General features: G+C 38.2%; 1 protein-coding gene across 1 annotated transcript in view; it reads left to right on the top strand.

The window, feature by feature from the left end:
- Nucleotides 1–20,581, top strand: part of ASAP1 (ArfGAP with SH3 domain, ankyrin repeat and PH domain 1) — a gene marked incomplete at its 5' end in the record, with an annotated part of 116,190 nt that extends 95,609 nt beyond the window's left edge. Inside the window, 6 exons of the mRNA XM_082295421.1 lie at nt 5,384–5,545; nt 8,412–8,478; nt 10,514–10,572; nt 12,851–13,353; nt 17,170–17,292; nt 19,201–20,581. Of these exons, the coding sequence (XP_082151547.1) occupies nt 5,384–5,545; nt 8,412–8,478; nt 10,514–10,572; nt 12,851–13,353; nt 17,170–17,292; nt 19,201–19,275 (989 nt within the window). The 3' untranslated portion in view covers nt 19,276–20,581. The remainder of the gene's footprint in view (nt 1–5,383; nt 5,546–8,411; nt 8,479–10,513; nt 10,573–12,850; nt 13,354–17,169; nt 17,293–19,200) is intronic.
- Nucleotides 20,582–20,891: the final 310 nt, after the last annotated feature.

The raw sequence follows: 20,891 nt of genomic DNA, 5'->3' as shown, positions 1-20,891 counted from the left end.
ATATTCCTATAAATGTCTTGCACATTTTGATTAAATAATGTTATTTATCCCGCTAAGACTTTGTATTTTCTACTGCCATAATAGGGAGGGAAGACTAGTTAATGACTGTTGGTTTCACGAGCTCTTCCATTTCTGAATCAAACCAAAATACAGCATTCTTTAATATAACTTTTATCTTTTTCTTTTTAAACTGAACCTTTTTTTTAGCATTAATTATATAATGTACTTCAAATGCTAATGTTGAATCAATGTATATTCTTAGCTTTCTTATTCAGAGTGATCATGATCATTTTGTCTTTAATTATGCTCTTATTTTCAGTACTGAAAGTGTATAATCTAAAGTAAGACAAACTGAAAAGTCTTTTAGTAATATCTATGTAAAAAGTCACTCATGAGAAATTTAAAAATAAAAATAGCAACACTTGTTAATTTTTACTATAAGTTACTTTCCTTTGCAGTGTCCATTCTACCATTAGATGGAATTCTGGTTTTTCCCCCTATGTCTCCCTAAGTGGTAAAAAAAAAAATCACACATGAGGTTTTTACACTCTAAACCCACCATTTGTTGATTGGGTGGCAACACCTTTGCATGGTTTCACAAGTACACAGATGAATTGTTACTACTCTAACCGCACAAACCCTGAAGGACAATGCACTACTAATTGTACACCTTATCCAGTTATTTATCTTAGTACAACAATTTTGAGACTATTTGATCTATTTACACATGAAAGCCTGATCTTGGTAATACAAAAAAGTGATAAAAGATTACAACAGTTAGTACTGTAAGCATGTGCTTCCCCGTAACTGAGGAAAAGAAAGACCCACAGAAGCAAAAGGAAAGACTTCTAGGTCAAGTTTTTTTGGGTTTCCTTTTTGGTTTTTGGTGGTTTTGTTTGTGAAAGGAAAATATCCTTTATGAAATGTGAACTTCTCAACTATGTGAGAAATTAATGATGATTAAGACCTCTGTTGGAGAGGAAATGACTGGTTCAATTGCTGCCTGGTTAAAATCACAAAATACCTTTGATCTAGTAACTGCTCTGATTATTGCTTAAAGATGTCTAGCCTAGCCTTGTATAATTAAGAATATCACACAGGAATTGTTTTGAGATGTTGGTTTTACACACACATTTATGTGAATATATGTGTGCATATACACAGACACATGCAGTTGCTGAGGTGAGCAGCTCTGGTGCAGGGGAGGGTTTACTTAACCAGGGGAGCCTCAGGGAAGTGAGAAAGCTGCAGGAGCCACAGCAGCTCATGGCACAGCAGCTGAGAGGACCTGGGAAGGGCCAGGGGCAACAGGGCTGAGCCCAGACGTGTGTAAAGAAACTCTTGGAGAGCACCATGAACAGTGGCAGTGTGGCAGTTTGATGGGAATTTGCATGGAATAGCCTGCAGGAAGGAGCTGTAACTGCCAGCCTGAGCAGGGAGCAATGGTATCTGCCACTGAGTTATCAGTGCACGTTGAAAGAGCTTTAAACTAGATATGAAAAGGGAAAGGGATGACAAAACCTGGTTCACTCAAGATAACCCTGGGGGCAGCACACCAGTGTTTGAGGTGTGTGCCCACAGTGAGGCCCTTTGGGATGCTCTCTCAGTGCAGCTGGGGGATGGAGAGCCCTGTGACAGCAAAGACATAAGGCATGGAAATGCCTCCAAATGGTCATGTAGAAATTAGGGCTTCTCCCCCCAAAAAGGTGTCGGGATCAGTATCCCAACTGAGGTGCATCTACATCACTGCACACAGCTCAGACAAAGAACAGGAGGAGCTGGAAGCCATTGTGCAGCAGGAAAACCATGGCCTAGCTGCCATCATGGAAACAAGGTGGGATGACTGACATAACTGGAGTGTTATAAACTCTTCAGAAAGGACAGGCAAGGAGGAAGAGGCAGTGGGGTAGCCCTGTATGTTAGGGACTGTTTTGAGTGCCTGAGCTGAATGATGGTGGCAGTAGGGTTGAATGTTCACAGGTATGGATAAGAGAAAGGCCAACAGGCAGATGTCCTACTGGGAATCTGTTAGAGACCACCCACCCAGGATGGAGAGGCAGCTGGGAGAAGTCCCACAATTGCTGGCCCTTGTTCTCATGGGGCAGGAATGTCTAGGATGTGTCTGGAGTGTGTGGAAGAGAAGTTTCCAACTCAGCTGGTGAGGGAGCCAGCAAGGGAAGGCACCTGCTGGACCTGCTGTTTGTGAAGAGAGAAGGACTTGTGGGTGATGGAGGCCATCTGGGGCACAGGGATCACAAATTCTTGGAGCAGTAAGGAGGGGAATCTGCAGAACTGCCACCTTGGACCTCCAGAGGACAGACTGTGGCCTATTTAGGAGCCTGGTTGACAAGAGTCCCCTGGGAGACAGTGTAAAAGGACTCCAGAGCATTCCTCAAGAAGGAAATCCCAAAGGCACAGAAGCAGAGATGTGGTTTAATGGTGGACTTGGCAGTGTCCGACTTGAGGATCTAAAAGGTCTTTCCCAACCTAAGTGATTCCATTATACAGTGTATTTTATAATATTTGTACAGATATCATCAGGTCTTGTGTTATTTCACCAGTTGGTTCCAAAAACTGATTTAGATTCAAGAACTTTCCCCATGTTTTCTTCAATCAAAGCATGATGTCACTTTATGCCTCTTTCTGAAAAGATGTTTTGAAGTTTTCCTTTATTTTTTGTTTATTTGAAAATAGGTTATTTTGTATTTCAGCCATGTAATCATTAGTGTATGATTTTTGTATTCGTATTTATTCCTTCTGTGACTTCAATACAGAAACAAATGCTAGGAGTCTGAAACTAAGATTTGTAAGATCCTAAACACCTTTTCCCTGTGACTTTTGTATGCCATCTGAACTTCTGAAAGCTATGAAGTGATTTTTTTCAACTCCTCTATAATATCTGGATATATACAGCTAAGGTGAAATCTAAAACATGTCCATATAACATAAAGGGGTTTTTTTTAATTCTACCAAAGTTTATTTTTGTAGAGAAAACTTCTTCCTCTTCTTTACAATTAAAAGTACAAATCTTACTTCGTGTCTGAAGTTTAATTTTTGCAATAAGCGCACAGTACTGTTTCAATACCTTTCCTCCGCTTTTTTTTCCGCTTTAAGCCAGGTTTGGGTGATTTGGGGCCGCTGGGTGCAGGCGGGGCGGGGCGCGGTGCAGTGCGCGCAGCCGCCGCCAGGGGGCGCTGGGACATTCCCGCTCCCCGGCATTGCGGCAGTGGGAAAGCTCCGGTGCCAAATGTCGGGACAAGGGACAGACGCTGCTGTTAACAGTGGGTATTGACTATTCCCTCCCCTCACCATTCCTAGATACACTCGGAGTTACATCCCGAATCAAACCAACTTTGGGTTCCTATTTCTTGAAGCAAAGAAAGAGTTGGTAACTTGCAGGAGTCAGTCAAAATTTAGCATGAGTAAAGTTGGTTTTGCTTTCAGAAACATTTCAATGCACAGTTTAAGTCATCTTGCTTACTTAAGCTCAAGGAAAAAATTAAAATGAGGAAGGGTAAGGATGCAAACTAGGGAACAATCACTAAATTCACTGGCATTTGACTTGTTGTCAGTTAATGGTTTTGTGAACTTGGAAGTAAATTGAGAGGAAAAATTGTAAAATACATAATTTGATTTACAAAAGTAACCAAGTAATTAAGCCAGGCCCAAAATATCTGCCAGGCTTGTGGCTGAGAGATTCTCCTGCACAGGAGAAGGCCTTTCAGGCTTGAATTTGGAAGAGAATAGATGGAATTATTAACTCATTAGGGGCAGTTCTATTAAATTTTTCTTTGCTGTTTATAAGAAAGAGAAAGGTCACCTGCTGAAAATATCTGACAAACAGATTCATGCTTACAGAATCATTGAAGCTACTTTTGTCAGTGTTAAATGTTTCACCTAAGGAATTTTAATATTATTTTTCACTGATTTCAATACTTCTATGATATATAATAATTTGGGAAGAAGTGCAGGTATTGATCATTTCCAGACTACCTACAGAGAATATTCATAATCATTTTTGAAGAAGGCAGCTCTAGTTTTGTGTGCTGCAGTGTAGGGTATATGTCAAGAAATGAAGGTTTTATCTCAAATACTGTTCAAATAAGGTAGTCTTTCAAAAATAGGCAAGCTGGTTCTACAGCTCTGAAAAATAGACTGACAATAGACTTGAAATTTCAGGTATAAATAGACTTTGCTTTTAAAGTTTTATGTCAATTTTCTGCATTTATCCAGACTGATGGCAAAGCTGTCTGACCTGCAAAACTTGTTGCAAGTGAAGACTGCAGTGAAGTTTTAGTTGTTGGTTAGATTAAAAAAAAGACAAAACCAGCAAAACCTACAAACTAACAACCCCAGCAACAACCCCTCTGGAGCTGTTGTAGCCTAGTGTAGAACTAATGTAGAGAAGTGGTACCAGTAATTTCTTAGGGTGGTGGTGGCAGCTGACTCGAGCAGTCGTCCCCTCGCTGCCGATTGTGCCCTGCTCTGTTTCCTTGAGCTTCGTATTAGAGATGTTTGTGAAGGTCAACGGTGAAGCTGATTAAGGAAAACTCTTTTCTTCCTGCTGGGTTATTTTGTCTTTCGAGCTGTATCTGTTCCCATATTGTGTAAAACATGCATTGTGTTGAATACTTGTGCCAGCACTAATTCAGAGGGAAATAAAAGTGTTTAAGGGTAGGGGTGACTGCATAGGCTCTTATAAGCAATCCTATCATGAAATATCTAATCTCAGTCCCAGAAAGGACTTCTCTGATGTTTATTTTATTCATACCATATACAACAATTTGCAGTGCTCTTGGTATGCATAGTTTGATGTATTCGATCTGCAGAAAAAAAGAGAAAAGAATTACAGAAAATCTTCTCAAGCTAAAATTCCCATTTTGAAGGTGAAAGGAAAATTTGTAGGCATATTTCCATTTCTTTCTTCCTGCCTTCCAGTTTATTAACAATATTTGTATGGGATGGTCTGGAGGGCTAAAAAACCTCCCCACATATTAGAACATATAGAAAGCTCTTTCATTCTGGTATAAATTAACAGCAATTTTAATCCCATGTGCTAAATATTACTTAATTTTAATATTTCATGCTGCTTTTTTTTTTTTTTTAACAATGCCTAAAATTAGAAATCTTGGCGTGATTAATCCTGTATTTTTTAAACATAAGTACACGTGTCATTCTATTGTCAAGTTGCTTATATTCCCACAGCTGAGATAGTTAAAAATGTGGTGAACATGTCGTTTAATCTAAACAGTGTTTTGGCATGGCTTGTCTTTTTATTTTAGTCTTTTGCTGCACTTCGCTGTGGGTCTGACTGTGAATTTTTCAGTGCTGCTTTGACGTTTATGCACATGTATTTGTAAGAAGGTTGTTTGTTATTTTGCAGGCCCACCTTCAACCCTCCCTCTAAGCACTCAAACCTCTAGTGGCAGCTCCACTCTTTCCAAGAAGAGACCACCTCCCCCACCCCCAGGACACAAAAGAACCCTCTCTGACCCACCAAGCCCACTACCTCATGGACCCCAGAATAAGGGCCCAATTCCTTGGGGTGAGTTTTGAATGCAAAACAAAAGGGCAGGGGAAAACCTTTATGATGGCTGATATATGATCTTTGGTTTCTTTTTACCTGGTGCTTGCTTTCCAATGATTGCAGCTTGATGGAACATCAGCTCAGATAAATCAGCAGTTCTATCTTCTGTCACTCTGCCTTCCAGGCTGCTGCAGCCGAGTCTCACTTGAGAAAGCTGAAAATCCTCCACGCTCCCCTGGGGCCCAATCCATCCACTGCCTCCCTCTCCTGCTGTAGCTGCCCAGGCTCTGCCCTCACCCCGGCCCCTCAGCCACTGCTCTCCTCTGCCTCTGCCCCTGCCCCCTCCCCTGCTGCTGCTGTGCCCAGCTCAGGGACCAGCTGCAGGGATGCAGCTTTGGGGCACGCAGACCCCAGTGTGTCTGTGCAGGTCTCACAACTGCCTCAGGAGCTTTTTTCCGTGGGCTCTGGGCCGCACCTCTCCTGTAAAGTGTTCACACCTCGCTGGTGGGAATGTGTTGTCTTGATATGTATTTGGCTTTTGTGATGTCGTATGTACATACATAAAGACTGATAGGTTTGCATCCTTCTACCAGCAGAAGTTACACAGAAACAGTGCTTTTTAATTTTTTTTTTTTACCAGGATACCTTTCTGACAGATGCTTTTTGGAAACTATTTTCCAGACTGCTCAGATTCTTCCTCTTTTGAATAAACATTGCTCTATGCAGTCAAATGCTCTTGGTAGCTATAAATCTCAGGCCCATGTAGTCTTCTGTGATTTTAGTCTTGGTGTCAGGATTTCCATGAATCTGTAAATTTTTTAACTGGAATCCAGTGTTTACATAGGTGCATCATCCATACACTACTTGTATCTTAAGAGAATCCTCTCTCTCTTCTAGTATAAAAACACAATTACTAGCCTAAAATAAAAAATTGGTAACCTAAAAGCACCAGTTTTTTTCAGCAAATTGAGTTAAATGTAGTAAATCATGAAGTATTCATGTGTGATTTAATCTAGGATTCAATATGAAGAAAAGTATAGAGTCCAATGAAAAGCAAAGACTTCTTCTCAAGGAATACATGCAATGGAATTTTTTCACTTTTCTACTTCTCAGAGGTCTGGGATATGGAAAAAAAAATATTTCCTGTGTTCTGAAGTCTAACAGCCCTGTACTTTCTCAGAGATATTAAAGACATTTTGAAGAGCTTGGACTTTAAAAATGTAAAAAATCCCAAATATTTAAGTCCAAAACAGCACTTAAAGTACCATATACTAGAATACTCTATAATGTAGCATTATTGGGATGAACAGTGTGATAGGATTAGATGCTAAGCAAGTGCCAGCTTCTCCTTAAACACATTAGACAACAGATAAAGGAAGAAGAAAATATGGGAAAGGTGCAGGTGTGTAGTTGAAGGTGAAGAAGCCTGTAGCAGTAAAACACCTTGTCAGAGCAGGGCCAGAGAAGAAAATTGCTTTTTCTGTCTCTTCAGTGCTTTTCAGGGCAGGCTAAACTTCAGTGGATGGAAGAGGGACCTCTTCTCCCCGTTTTTCTTAGCTGAGATCTGTACAAAAGCTTGTTTCAAAGTCCATTTGGATTTTTAAGCAAGTATTAAATTTTCTGTTTATGAGAAGGAGTTTCTTGTATCTGCCTTTGTGTTTTTTTGCTTAAGAGTATTGTCAGATGTTCACTGCTTTTCCTTTCAGAAGCTTTCTTCTTTGTTGTTATATTTCTTGCTATGTTGAATTTCAGCATTTGCTTTCTAATCTGTGCATTAATTGAAGTTTCAAGCAGAGCAATCCTTAGCTTATGTCTAAGCAAAATGAGTTACTATTCAAAGATGTTCTAAAAATGTCATACAGATTATTTTGTATTTCCATAGCAACCATGAGATATTTTTCCTTGCTTTATCCATAGGATCGACATGTTTGCTGCTTTACCTTAGTTCCTTTTTTGCACCACTTTTAAACACAAACGTATTTTTAGCAAGGCACAGCATGAGCCTTTTCTGCTGTTTCATTTAGACATCAATGCGCCAAGAATGGTATTTAGAAAAATGTGTCATTCTTTTGAATGAGAAGTATTTTGTGTTCTTGGATCATTAAATGTCACTTTGCATCTATTTCAATGACAAAATTTACTAATGGTTGTTGAAGCTGGTTCTAAGATTAAGATATGCTATAATAGGAGAGGCAAAGGGCGTGAAAAGGCATTAAACCAAACGAGTTGGTGTCATTATACCTTGAAAATGGTGATGGCTAATGAAGAGAAGCTTTCTGCTGAAGGAGTCCAGAGCACTTGGGTTTGGATCTTGCTGCCTTTTGACAGAATTCTGTATAGCCAGGATCTTTTCTTTACCAATGGCCAAAGTGCAGATTATGGGAACATACAATCACTAAATCAGTAAAGGCTGTTCTTTACACAGGATAAAATACCAATGCTTAGAAATAAAATGTTTTGTGAATAAAATCAAATTCATGGTGGTTTTAAAAAGACGTGCCTTATAATGCAAAATGCAAACATTTGTGATAAATTTATCTGATACTGGCCTGCTGTATCTCCTTCTGTACAGAGCAAATTGAAGCACTATTTCAGAAAAATGCCCTACAGCAATGTCATTCAATCTTCCCTTGCCAGGAGATGAGAGCTACCAGTGATTTGTTTTAAAACATGTTATATGAGAGGTCATCTTGGATTATTTTGGTCCCTCCTGCTTTTTCAGCTGCAAAATTATTAATAAACAATAAAGTTAAAAATGATCTTTTAGACATGTTATATAGAAGATACTTAGAGGAATACATGTTTTGCTTTAAATTGCACCCTCTGCTGATTATATTTCAGTTATCCTAATTTTTTTAAATTAATTGTCCTTTTTTCACCTCAGGTAATGATTTGGGCCCACCTTCAACTAAGACAGCAAACAAGTTTGAGGGGATGTCTCAGCAGTCAAGGTAAAATCTGCATATATGAAGGCAAAGATGAAAATTTAAATAAATATAACTAATTTGTAAATTAGAAAAGGAAAGCCTTTCACAGGAAATAAAATCCTAGCTATGTTTCTTCATTAGTTTTCTGCATGCCTTACTAGCATACAAATACTTTGGCTCCATTGAGCCTCCTACGCTTTGTTCCTCGCTGTCCATGCACAATCCATCCTTTGAGCAGGATGGACAGAACAACTTGTACCCGAATCTATCCGCTGCTCCTACAGAAGTGCTCTCCCAGCTGGGGAATGCTGCCTCAGACCGCAGTCCAGCAGGACAGAAGTTTTATTTTCATGTCTCCTGGCATTTCATTTTATCTGCTTCAGTGTGAGGTGTCCTGCCTTTAGCAGCAGTGTCACTCTGGGTACAGGCTGGCATCAAAGATGGCTCTGTAAGAGAGAGTTCATCTCAGTCTTCCAGTTTAGCTCTTTTCCACTCTGTCAGGCTTATGTGCTGCCACACAGTCTGCAGTAACACAAATTGCTTTTAGCTCGTAGTTCATCAGGTCTGTCCATTACAAGTGTCTTGTTCAATAGCTGGAGTAGTAAGGACAGCCATACATTGCTGTCACTTAGAGTTTGCTACTCCTCTGTCTGTGTTGTGATTCCAAAATCCTGGGGTTCAGAGTACGGTAATTCCAATAAACACCTGCCTGAGGCACACAGCCTTGCATGACCACAAGTGTGTGGGATGGGCTGTGACTGGGGATGGATGTGTAACCTCAAGCAGGGCACAGCAGAAGATGTGTAGGAAGTTTCTGGACGCCCCCAGACTGTGATCTGCCTTGTCAGGACAGGCAGGGGACCTGTTGTTGGTAGCACAGCTGGCTTCCCATGTTTGCTGAATCCATCCAGCTGGCACAGGGCATTCAGGGAAAAAGTGGTGATGTTCCACAGCACGGAGAGCTGGGCCCATGCTAGCTACTTGTCAGACAAGGGTAAAGGTGCGGTCCTTGTACTCCATGGCATTAGAGAGAGGACAAGGAGCTGGCCTTCAATGATCTTTGTGGATCCCTTCCAACTCAGGATATTCTATAATTCTATGATTTATTGAATCAAGATTGAGCTTGGCTGTTCTTTCACTTTCATGTCATGATGTATTTTGGCTATTTAAAAAACAGCTAGAAGTTAAAAGTGTTTCATCATGCTCATTTTGAAATGTTGACTGCAGAGACAAGCAATACCAGAATCAAGGCTGTTAATGCAGAAGACTCTCTGCTCTGTTGAACATACTCTGGCAGCTTTCTCACTCTTCTTTTTTTCTTTTTTTTCCTTCTTTTTTGAGTCATTATTTTGAGCTGATACTAATTTTTATTTATTTTTAGATTTTTATGCCTTAAATCAATTTGCTTTCTTCTCTTCTTCCACAGTCTTTTTCTATAGAAGTGACTTAGGTGTGGTTTTAGAGGAAAAACTTTGATGGGAATAGCTAACACATGTGTAATACAGGTTGACAGAGTAAAGCATGTTGTTTTCCCACAATAATCAGTATTTCCTGGGAGCACCAGAGACTTTGTCTCCTCCTGCAGCAGAGTGTGTGTATGATACAATATCATGCATGTGCAGGAGGCTACAAGGCACAGGCTCAGTCCTGGAAAACTTCACTGACATAAAGCACAGATTATGTTTTGTATGTTTCAGTTTAATTATTTTAGAGAACAAATTTTCCTTAAAGTTCAGAATCTGCCCACAGATTTGGTCTTTCAGCTTCACCTATTTTCAGAGTACATTTTGCATCTACCATAGTTCATAGAATATCTCTGCCCCACAGCACTGAACTTGTGTGAGGTTTGTGTGTCTTTTTCTCTGAAAAAAAACCCAAATTAATTCTTAACAGTGCTTTAAGTTTTGAGATTTATCCACAGACAAAGTGATTATACAAAAGAAGCACAATATATGTGGATTTGTTTGGGGATTTTTTACTTATGGATGTGTAAACGGGAAAAATGAGAAATAAATATGTAACAGTTGTAAGCACTAATAATTCATATCTGTTGATTTAGCACTGGGACTGCAAAGACTGCACTTGGCCCCAGAGTTCTTCCCAAACTACCTCAGAAAGGTAAGAGATTTCTTTGTGGTTGTTCTCATAATGGCATCTTTGAAGTGTGGGTGAAAGTAGATACTTGTTTTAAATATATGTATCTTTTCAGCAGAAATTTTATTTCTAAAATGCCACAAACCATGAAAGCTTCACAAGACTGAAAGGATTTTGGAAGATGGGGAAGGCTTTTATTAAACTGAAAAAAAATACATCTAGGGAGGGAAAAAACCCATTAACTAATTGAAGCTGGAAAGACCTCGGGAGGTCCTGTGGTCCAGCCCAGCACTCGGAGCAGGGCCAACTTTCTGCCATGAGAGCAGGTTGCTTAAGGCCATGTCCAGTCACATTTTGAGTATCTCCATGAATAACTTCTCTGGGCTTCTGTTTCTGTCCTAGACCACTCTAGTTGTTTGGTTTTGGTTTTTTCCTAATAACTCTAAATCAAATTTCTTGATACGTTGGAGCAAACTGTATCTGTGCCATGTTCTGGCAATCAGGGTTGTGGTCAGTGCAACTACTTTGGAAAGAATCAGGTATTGTTACATGCTCATTTATATATCAATGGCAAACTTGCTGAGACCATCATCCCAGGGAACACCTTTCTTTTGGAAATGTTTTTTTCTAATCTCTTTAAACTCACACAGCAGGTTTTATTTAGTTTTTTTGAGTTGTTGCATCAATTGACTATAAAATAGAAAGTAGACCTACTTTGTAGTTTTGTCTGGATACAGAATCCATCAAAAATATATTATATCCATATGAGTGAATGATCACAATAGGGCCTGAAGATCAGGAAATGCTCCTTGTCCAAAATTCTGAAGCTAGGTGTCTGAAATTGAGTGCAAATCATTTTTAATAGAAAAATAGAAAAGAAAATGTAAAATTTCAGCTTTATTAAATTACAATTATTCTGACATGGTATCATCTTTTGAAAGAGACATCAATGATTTGCTAGGGTGGCACTGTGAAGGACGTCAACATTTCCTTGATTTAAAATTATATAGGTGAATATTTAAGAAGGGCCAAATCAAAGCACTTTGATAAGGGCTGCTATCAGGATTTTTCATATCTCTTACTTTCCTCTCAAACCCATGTGGATAACCAGTGTGTGTACATCTGCTACGAGGTAAGTCTAGGACACAGAGCCATATACAGGGATCAACACAGACTTTTTTTAAAACAAGACATCTGATAGTAATTATACAATTTCTTCCATGGAAACTGTGCAAATGGGGTTTATTGTTATTATTATTTTGATATAAGTAACCACAAATATATCATGGAAGTGTTTTACCAGTGGGTGATATCCAAAGGGAATGTTGTTGCTTTCATAGTCAAATGTCAGGCCACCTTTTTGGCTGGTAGAATACAGTACTAAAGTAATGCTGAATGCAATAAGAAATTGTTCCTGCTAGTCAAAATGTGTTACTTTCATCACAGGTTGTAAATTTTTTCTCTCCTGTCTCCCTTCATCTCTTTTAACATCAGGGTTATTTGGTTTAGGAGGTTGTGGGTTGGGGTTTTTTGTGTGTACTAATCCTTTTGGTTTTGAGGTATATTTCAGCTGAGTTTTCTTAGGGAGCTTAGCTTAGCTTAGGGAGCTTAGCTTAGTAGAATCAATAGATGACACTGACAAAAAGAACTATTTGAAAATATAATTCAAATTTCCTTCCATCAAATCTGCAAAATACATGTTTTAAAACTTTTTGTCTTTACTTAATTGTAAATATATACAATAATTCCTTTTTTTTAGTTTTAGTTTGAATGTCTATAGTACAGTATATTCTATACACTGCATAGATATATGTGCTCACTCTCTTCTGAGCTATTTTACAAGTACTAATCTTGACAGTTAGGTGTTTTTTTGTCTGGAATTCAACTGTATATGTGAATAGTTGTCATTAAAAAGAAATTTTGTTACAATCACATCAATTGGTCCACATATAGGTGGTTTTGCAAAATCTTTTATTATATTTCATACTTTTTGGTTTAGGTCCAAAAAGTGATCACTTTATTTCATTTTAAGTAGATGATCTATGAATTGACATCTAATAGCTGTTGGAATAAGCACTGCTGGCCTCCAGGAGGAGCAATTAAATGAGACCGTAGTGAACAAGGGTTATGTAAAGTTGTATTATCTTGTTTTTTCATCATAGTCTAGGAGGATTTATGGGCAGTTATGGGGTTCAGTGACTGTGTGATCATTAACACAATTGCAGTTTTGATATATGCCTAACTTCTTCAGTATTAAAAATATAAAGATTGTGGAAAACATTGTTTTACTCTTTTGTTTTAGTGGCACTAAGAAAAATAGAAACCAGTCATCATCTTTCAATAGATAAATCCCATCAGCACATGGAAATGTTTCAGAAGCCCTCACTGTCCATTGATATACCACAGAAACCACAGCCTGCAGACTTGCCCCCAAAGCCTCTGCCTCTGGAATTAACTCAGAAACCTCAAGTGGGAGATTTACCCCCAAAGCCTGGAGAACTACCCCCAAAGCCTCAGCTAGGAGACTTGCCACCAAAACCACAGCTTGGAGACTTACCTCCAAAGCCACAAATGAAGGACCTTCCTCCAAAACCTCAGCTAGGAGAGCTGTTGGCTAAAACTCAAGGTGGAGAAGCAGCACCGAAGCCTCAGCCCTCAGAGGCAAATCAAAAATCTCACTCCATAGATCTTTCTCCAAATGTACAGTCCAGAGACACTGTCCAAAGGCAAGCATCTGAAGAGTCTAATGACATAACACACACCCTGCCAGAAACCCCTGTGCCACTTCCCCGGAAAATAAATATGGTAGGTATTACTCCAGCGCCTTGGAAGTATCCATGGAAGGCTTTGAAGTTACTGTAGGACTTTCTGTGCACCCTTGGGCTATGCACACAAGGCAACATAAAGCTATGGGCTGGGGTGGGGAATGAGGGGCTCTTTTTGTGCCCCAAAGCAGCTTCAGCAAATGTTGGGGGTTTACAAGGCCTCCTGCATGCTGAAACAAATACTTGCAACATAAAATAATTACCTTGGGAGCATGACAGTGTATTCAGATTTGCTGGCATTTATTTATTTATTTATTTTATCAATGCCAATCACAACTCTGAATTGATGGTTTTCTCTGTTGCCTTTGCTCACAGGTCTGTATGCCTTAGAGTGCTAGAATATTTATATATTTGACTTTTGTAAGCTTTAAGATGGGAAGTTAGCATCTGTTGTCAGTAGATGCAAAATTTAAAGTAAAGTCAACTGTGCAAAAGGAGTAAATGTTCCTGTCGTGAGTATTTAATGTTGATGTACTGAGGTGGTTGAGATGTAGGTTGAGATGAATGGATGAAGTGGCAAAATTGACATTACTGTGTGGTGTGTAATAGCAGAGCTGGAACATTAACTTGATTCCAACCCCCAGTTCAACTTACTGTTCATCTTGCTAACCAGTGCAATTTCCAACAGAGGACTCTTAATGCATATGTAGAGTGAGATAACTATGAAACTCCAGGGTTCTCTTAAGATTTTTGTCATGAAGAATACATCAAAAGAGAAATGGCTTTGTTTGTCAGATTGGCTATGCAAAGCACTTATGTAAAAAGTAAATAAGACTTCGTTCTAGTGAAACAATGAAAGCAGAGGGTGAGTTTCTGCCTTGTGCTTGTCTGAGGAAGAGCTCTCTGGAGCCATCATTCTGCTTGGCTTCTGGCATGGACTTGCCTGTAAGCTCCTGTCTGAACTGAGAACAGGGATGTTGCTTGGGCTTCCTGAGTGTTCTGGAATTTAAATATTACAGGGATCTGATCAAAAAATGTTTGTTTACTTATGTACTTTTAAATATAAGCAGGAAAATCATGCTGGTCAGTCTCAGCTACTTGTCACTTTATTAAAGAAGAAAAGAAAGCAAATAATGGATTACCTGTTTGGTTTCGTTACATTTTGCTTTTTTTAAAGTGTCACCCTACTGTATACAGAAAAATTCTGAGGAAAGGCTCTTTGTTCTCCAAACTCAGCCATTTTCACATGTGCAGTAAATTAAATAGTTCCACTGTTGTGCATTGATTGAAACTATTATATACCTTCCCAGTATATATATATATATATATATATATATATATATATATATATCCCCAAGTTTTTGCATGTGTTTGCATGCACACTTGTATTTCTTCTTGTTCAGTGCAGCCTTTTTTGCTTAAGTGATAATGTGCAAGAATTCCTCTTTGGAGGTATCTCGTCTCCATTTTCATCCTCTGGCTGTATCCTCTCCACAAAGATGGTGAAATGCTTCATCCCAGTGAGCAGTGAGACCTACAACAGCAGCCACAGTACCTGTGGGCACCTCTCTCTTGGGCTTGACTATTTAGCCACAAAACAGAGAAGCATAGATTTTTTTATTGGAAGTTTTAGAAAATGAATTGTTCTGAAATATAATTGTAAGATTCCAATGCTGATAATTTATAAGGATTTGAAAGGATATTTTTAGTGAAACAAAACTTGCACTGACTGCTTCTGAAATCACACTGAGCACTTAAGTGTTCTTTTGTGCGTGTGTGGTGGTTTTTATAAAGGAGACAAAATACTTATTTTTAAAGAAAAAAAAAGTGTTGAATGTAAATAAGAGCATGGTCAGATTATTAATGATCACAGCATCTCATTATTGTTCAGTCTTAAGCATAAAATCTCTTGTTAATAAGCACTTGTTGGGTACAGGGAGTCGGTGGGAGGTATTTGTTTTTTAGTTGCAGATTATATTTTCTGGAATTGCTTCCATTTCTTTACACACCAGTGCCACAAACTGTTCTGGAACACGAAGAAAATATGTTCTGGAACATATGTGCTCTCTACATATCCATCCTTTTTTATACCTTCCCACAATTAAATACACCTTGGGCTTGAATGCCGCTTTTTGCTGCTCTCCATAAAAGGAGTAAAATGTTAAAATCTGACAGAACCAGAGTAATTCCCAGCATTTTTCATGTGCTCTTACAAGCTGAGTTCCATATAGTTTTCTAAGTTTAGAGGAATGGAAATTTCTTTATTCTCTTTATTGACCAAGACAATTTTTACCTTGCAGAAGTAATTGCTTGCCTTCATCACTGGAGGATTGATTGGGAGGGAGCACTCTTGGTTTGTAAATGTTCTCTGGAATTGAAAGTTGGGACTATCCCCAAGTACCCATTCCTGTTGAATTCCAGTCCCTAGTGCTAGATAAGATTTTTGTTTAAATTATATGAATATATTTTTAAAAGAGAGGAGGCATTCTTTGAAGTGACTTCTTACTGCAGCAAACCTTTGCTGCAAAAAAAAAAAAAAAAACAAAACAAAAACAACAAAAAAAACCCCTTGATCTCATATAAACTTCATGTATTTCTGTTCATTTGTCTTGAGTATGGGGGTGTTTTTAGTTTTATGTTTTGTTAACTGCTTTCTCCCTTAAATCCCTCTATATTTGTTATTTTTCTGTACCTTGAGTTTAGTGTGAATTCTTTTTTTAGTGTGTCTGTTCTGGTATTGAGCTGCAGGGATTTTTTTTTTTTTTGCCAAAACATGGAGGAATTTCAAGTGGGTAGGTAACAGCAAAGAGAAGACTCCCTAGGAAATTTCTCTGTGGAGTTAGTTTTGGCTCAAATTCCTCTAAACCTGCTGACTTTTCTCTTCATAGCCCTTCTGCTTCTCATCTCCTTCTGCTTTTCTTAGGTTTTTGCATTCTTGTCATCTGATTACTTCTCTTAAAAGAAGTAACTGTAGGTTTTGAAGAGGTGGGTATGAAAATACAGGAATATAAAGCAGCAAGAGTGTTTTGCTGTGAATATTGCTTACTTACTCTATTTGGAAATAATTTAAGTCATCTTCCCTGCCATAAGAAACATATGTTTGGGGAGGAGTCCATGGCTGAGGCTTTTTTCATATGAATTAGCAGTATGCAGCAAAGTATGACCTAGAAAATACTTGGACTCAGAATGGTAGAGCTGTGAGAAAAACTAGTGTGAATTATCATCAGAAAATAGTACTGCCATCTGACATTAAGGTAATTTTAGTAAGAAATTGCTAACATTTGGATGGAAAAATTGCTAAAAAAATAATTTCCAGTCCTGTAAGCAGATTTGAAATCAAAGAATACTGTATTTTTGCGCTAGATCCAAACCCAAAACTGTAAGGAATACTGGGATTTCAATGCAGCATTTTCTTCAGTCCTTACCTCTGTTGGAACATTTAGAGGAGAGTGGATTTAATTTTCTGTTCATGGTGGTTTTTTTGGTGAAGTATGTATTAAAGGAGAAAGAGGGTGTTTGTAGACTAGAACAGTGTAAAGACATTATTTAAACTTTCTTCACCAGAGGAAGCAGAGGTTACTTAACATGTTAAGCACTACACATTAAGTTCTGCTGGGAGTTCTGAATCTTAAGAAAAAGAAAATCTACACCTGTATAGGTAACTTTTTATTTTTTTTTTTTTAATATCCTTGTTGAAACAGAGTTTTTGGATTTCTGTATTCCCAATTGCAGGGAAAGTAATTGATAGTCTTCACTTTCTTGTAAAACAAAACACAACTAAAAGGCAAAATTCATATCATATCTATTTTTATTCTGTTTCTCATGTCCTTTATCTCAAACTTCATTCTATTTTTAGGGGAAAAACAAAGTTAGGCGAGTGAAGACCATTTATGACTGTCAGGCAGATAATGATGATGAACTCACATTTGTTGAAGGAGAAGTAATTATTGTAACTGGTGAAGAGGACCAAGAGTGGTGGGTATGTATCTTTCCCTTTTACAGTTCCACATAATTTCTTTATGCCTTTATAGGAAAGCCTCTTTTTCCAAATGTGTAGGGTTTCTTTTTATTTTTGTTTGTAGGTGGTGGCTTTTGTTTTGCTTTGATTTTTTTTGTTTCTTTTTCCTGAGCTAACAGCCAGCCCTTAAACTTCTATTAGGGAAAAGCCCTTTTATCTGGGAGAGAGAGTCTGTTAGAACCATCCCCGCTAGGTTTGGCTTTATTGCTGCCTCATACAGCACATATTTACATGTCCCTCTCTGTGTAATGCACACAGCCTTTCATTAAATGAAGAAGTGGTGATTCTTACTTCATTTAACAAACTTAAAACCTCCATGAAAATGAGATGTGTAATTACTTCAGATCACCCAAAATGTTAAGTTATACCTACAGGGGTTCCTGGAAATCTGAATAATAGTTTGTAATTGGTGCTATAGGCTGATGGTTTTCTCCTTACGTGAGGGGCAGATAACATTTTCTTTCTCTTCTTCCCTCTCATGTCCCTGTTTCATACCATACTCTGCCTACTATGGACTGTCTATTCTTCAAGTGCTAATAGCAGGTTTTTCTCAACCCCACATGAAGGCTCTAGCCTTTCTTGACAATCCAGCTCATGTCCCTAAAGCCCTGCTACATCATATTTCCCTGCCAAAGAATTATTGCTGGGGATAATGAGACAGATTTCATGTGACTAAAACAAATTCTAATTGCATTGCTGCCTGTGATATCCTAATCTGAGTGCAGCACAACCTTTGCTGTTTTGTTTCCAGCTACGTTTTCCTCTCACTCATCATGTAAGTGTGGAAGATTTTCAACTGAAAAGCTGGTATCAAAAGGGCAGTGCCCAGTGAGAAGTGTCTGTGTTGCCCATATCACCCAGTCCCTGATTACTCCTGCATTCCTTTCTGGATCTGTTTTGTGAAGTGGCTTTTTAAGCCCCTTGGGGACGTGCCCAGCAAGTCCCATGAAGCGCCCCAGTGTGAGTGTTTCTGAGAAGGGAAACGAGGGCTGTTGACTCACATGCTTCAAAACTTTGGCTCTTCAAGAGGAAATGGCCAGCCCTGTATGTTTCCTCTTCCCATTTTGTAAGATTGTGGAAGAGGAAGGAAGGTACACCATTATTCTGAAAGTAGTGAGCAGCACTGTAGCAGGGTGAGAAGAGGGTTATGTGGTCAGTCAGGGCTGCTGCTCCAGTGCTATTCAACAGTTTATAATTATGCATTTTAAAGATGGAAAGTTCATATAAAATACGCCATTATTTTTTATCCCTTTGAATAAGTTTTTTAGCTATTTCTTTATAAAATAATCATTATACAGTTGAATATGAAGGACACTTAATCAGACAACACTGTGATTTGTTATAAACACTACTGTGCATCTAAATCATTAGGTATCATACTAATTCAATGAGAAAATAGCTGGGCTTTTATCACCTTAAGTAAGTGAAACATGCTGACTATCATAAGTAACTTCACAACTGTAGCAGACCATTCCCTTCAGTGAGATGTTCAGGATTTATTCCCTTAACTAAGATAAGTGGTTTTCAGAGATGTTACTGAAAATTGGCCTATCAGACAAGAGAAAATCAGGCTTCTGTTTTGGTGAGATTCTTGAAATTCAGTGATGTATGTAAGTTTTCTTAAAAAAAAGGAGTTTTGTTCTCTTTAGATTTAACTGACTTCCTTCATCTTATTTAAAATATGCTTGTGCATAGTTTAATTTTGTTCCTTTACACAAATTCAGATGTTAACTAAGGTCTGCTTCAGACTGTCCAAGAGGTTGCAGAGCTTCTGTGAGCAGTTCTGCGGCTTTTGAATGAAGTGAATGCAGTCTGTGAAGTCTGTGTGTACACATGCACATCTATATATCTTCTTCTCCTGTGTTGCAGATTGGCCACATCGAAGGACAGCCAGAGAGGAAAGGGGTCTTTCCAGTGTCCTTTGTGCACATTCTGTCAGACTAGTCAAAAGAAATCAAACAAATCCTAAACTTGAGCATTGCACATTCTTCATGCAAGACGGGCTTTTTAGCAAAAGCGAACGCTGCTGCCTCCCTGTAATCCTGTGCACAATTGTATATATAGCTGCTGTTACAAATTAAGAATTCATTTACGTTTCACCTCATGAGGTTGAATTATATGTATTGTAAATATACTGTGTTATTCTGCCTTTGCCAGTATTATGGTAGCCTTGGAACCTGGCACGCCTTATCGGGTTTGTTGAAGCCATCCTGGGCATTTAGCACTTCCATCTCTGTCCGTGCTGTCCCAAAAAAGTGGACTGCCAGCTTTCCAGCATAGGTGGTCTCTGTCACCCATGTAACTGTACAGAAATGACTGTTCCTAATAACTTGGTATTCTCAATATACAATTAGCAGAAAGTTAGAATGAGTGAATGGTTTTGGACAATTTAAAGATCAGTCTGCAGTTCATAAGTGTATGCAGTTTACAGCTATGAAACCCACTTTGGTATTTATTTAATATAGTGCTCAGTTAAGTGTAATTATGAAGACAAATATTCACTGACTTTACAGATAACAGTAATGTTTTACAGTGTGCATACAGCATTTCATGTTTATATTACGTGGACCTATGCCAAACTGTGATTGCAGTTCCCCTGTGATATTACCTCACTATAAAAAGTTACAAATTTATTTCATTCAAAAACTTATTTTAATGAAAATTAGTCATATTGTTCTTTAGTAGATATATGTGAAATTTGCTGGTTTCTTTCACTGAATTCTTAGTAACCAAGGACTTGTAGCAAATGTTAACTGTTGCCATTGTGCATGCATTTAGATGCTTACTTGAAACCTGCCTTTGTACAAAAGTAGTACTCTAGTCATATAGCTACATTTGAGGAAAAGAACATTTTAACTTAATTGCTATTCAGATTTAATGTGAGCTTGCAACAGTATTTGTTTATAGCTAAATTGGCTCTTTGAAAAATGATTTTGTGGGGTTTTTTTCCTCTGTCTTCAACCTTGCTAAAAGTTAGTTACCTAAAATAAAAATTTTTAGTGGTGAAATAGGATAAATTTAAATTATTTTTAATGCTCTAAAAAGTGAAAGCTAAGATGACCTCTCGTGCATTTGATCAGGCTGGTAATGATAGATCTCAGATCACAAGGATCAGGCTGGTTTTCATGGAGTTCACCAAACTGTGACAGTAATGGTCGTAGCCCAAAGCACAAAGTAACAGACATACTGTCAAAAAGCTAATTTTTAAGAAAATCTTTGGAAGGCTGCATTTGACCTGAGGTTTCTTGAAAGTTGGTATAAAGTTGCATTGCCAGAAAACACTTCAATGTTTTACTGGAAACTTTAATTTCCTGTGTTACTTTCAACATAATTTTTAATCTTTTGAAACATCATGTGGTTGTGTTTTTCCCATGGTTTGTCTGTAGCGGGTTCCATGACTTTCATATGTAGTTTTGTATTACTTGCTTTAAATGTTATTTTGGCTTCAGTACCTAGTGCTGCTATTTCAAAGCAGATTGTCTTGGCTGCATGGAAAGATTTTCATTTCATAAAAGCACATCTCAGACTTTCTGAGGGCTTTCATTTCTAATACAGTTTTA

This window comes from Coloeus monedula, assembly GCF_965178545.1.
Source record: "Coloeus monedula genome assembly, chromosome: 1".
Lineage (NCBI taxonomy): Eukaryota > Metazoa > Chordata > Aves > Passeriformes > Corvidae > Coloeus > Coloeus monedula.
This window is presented reverse-complemented; position numbering and strand designations above follow the sequence as displayed.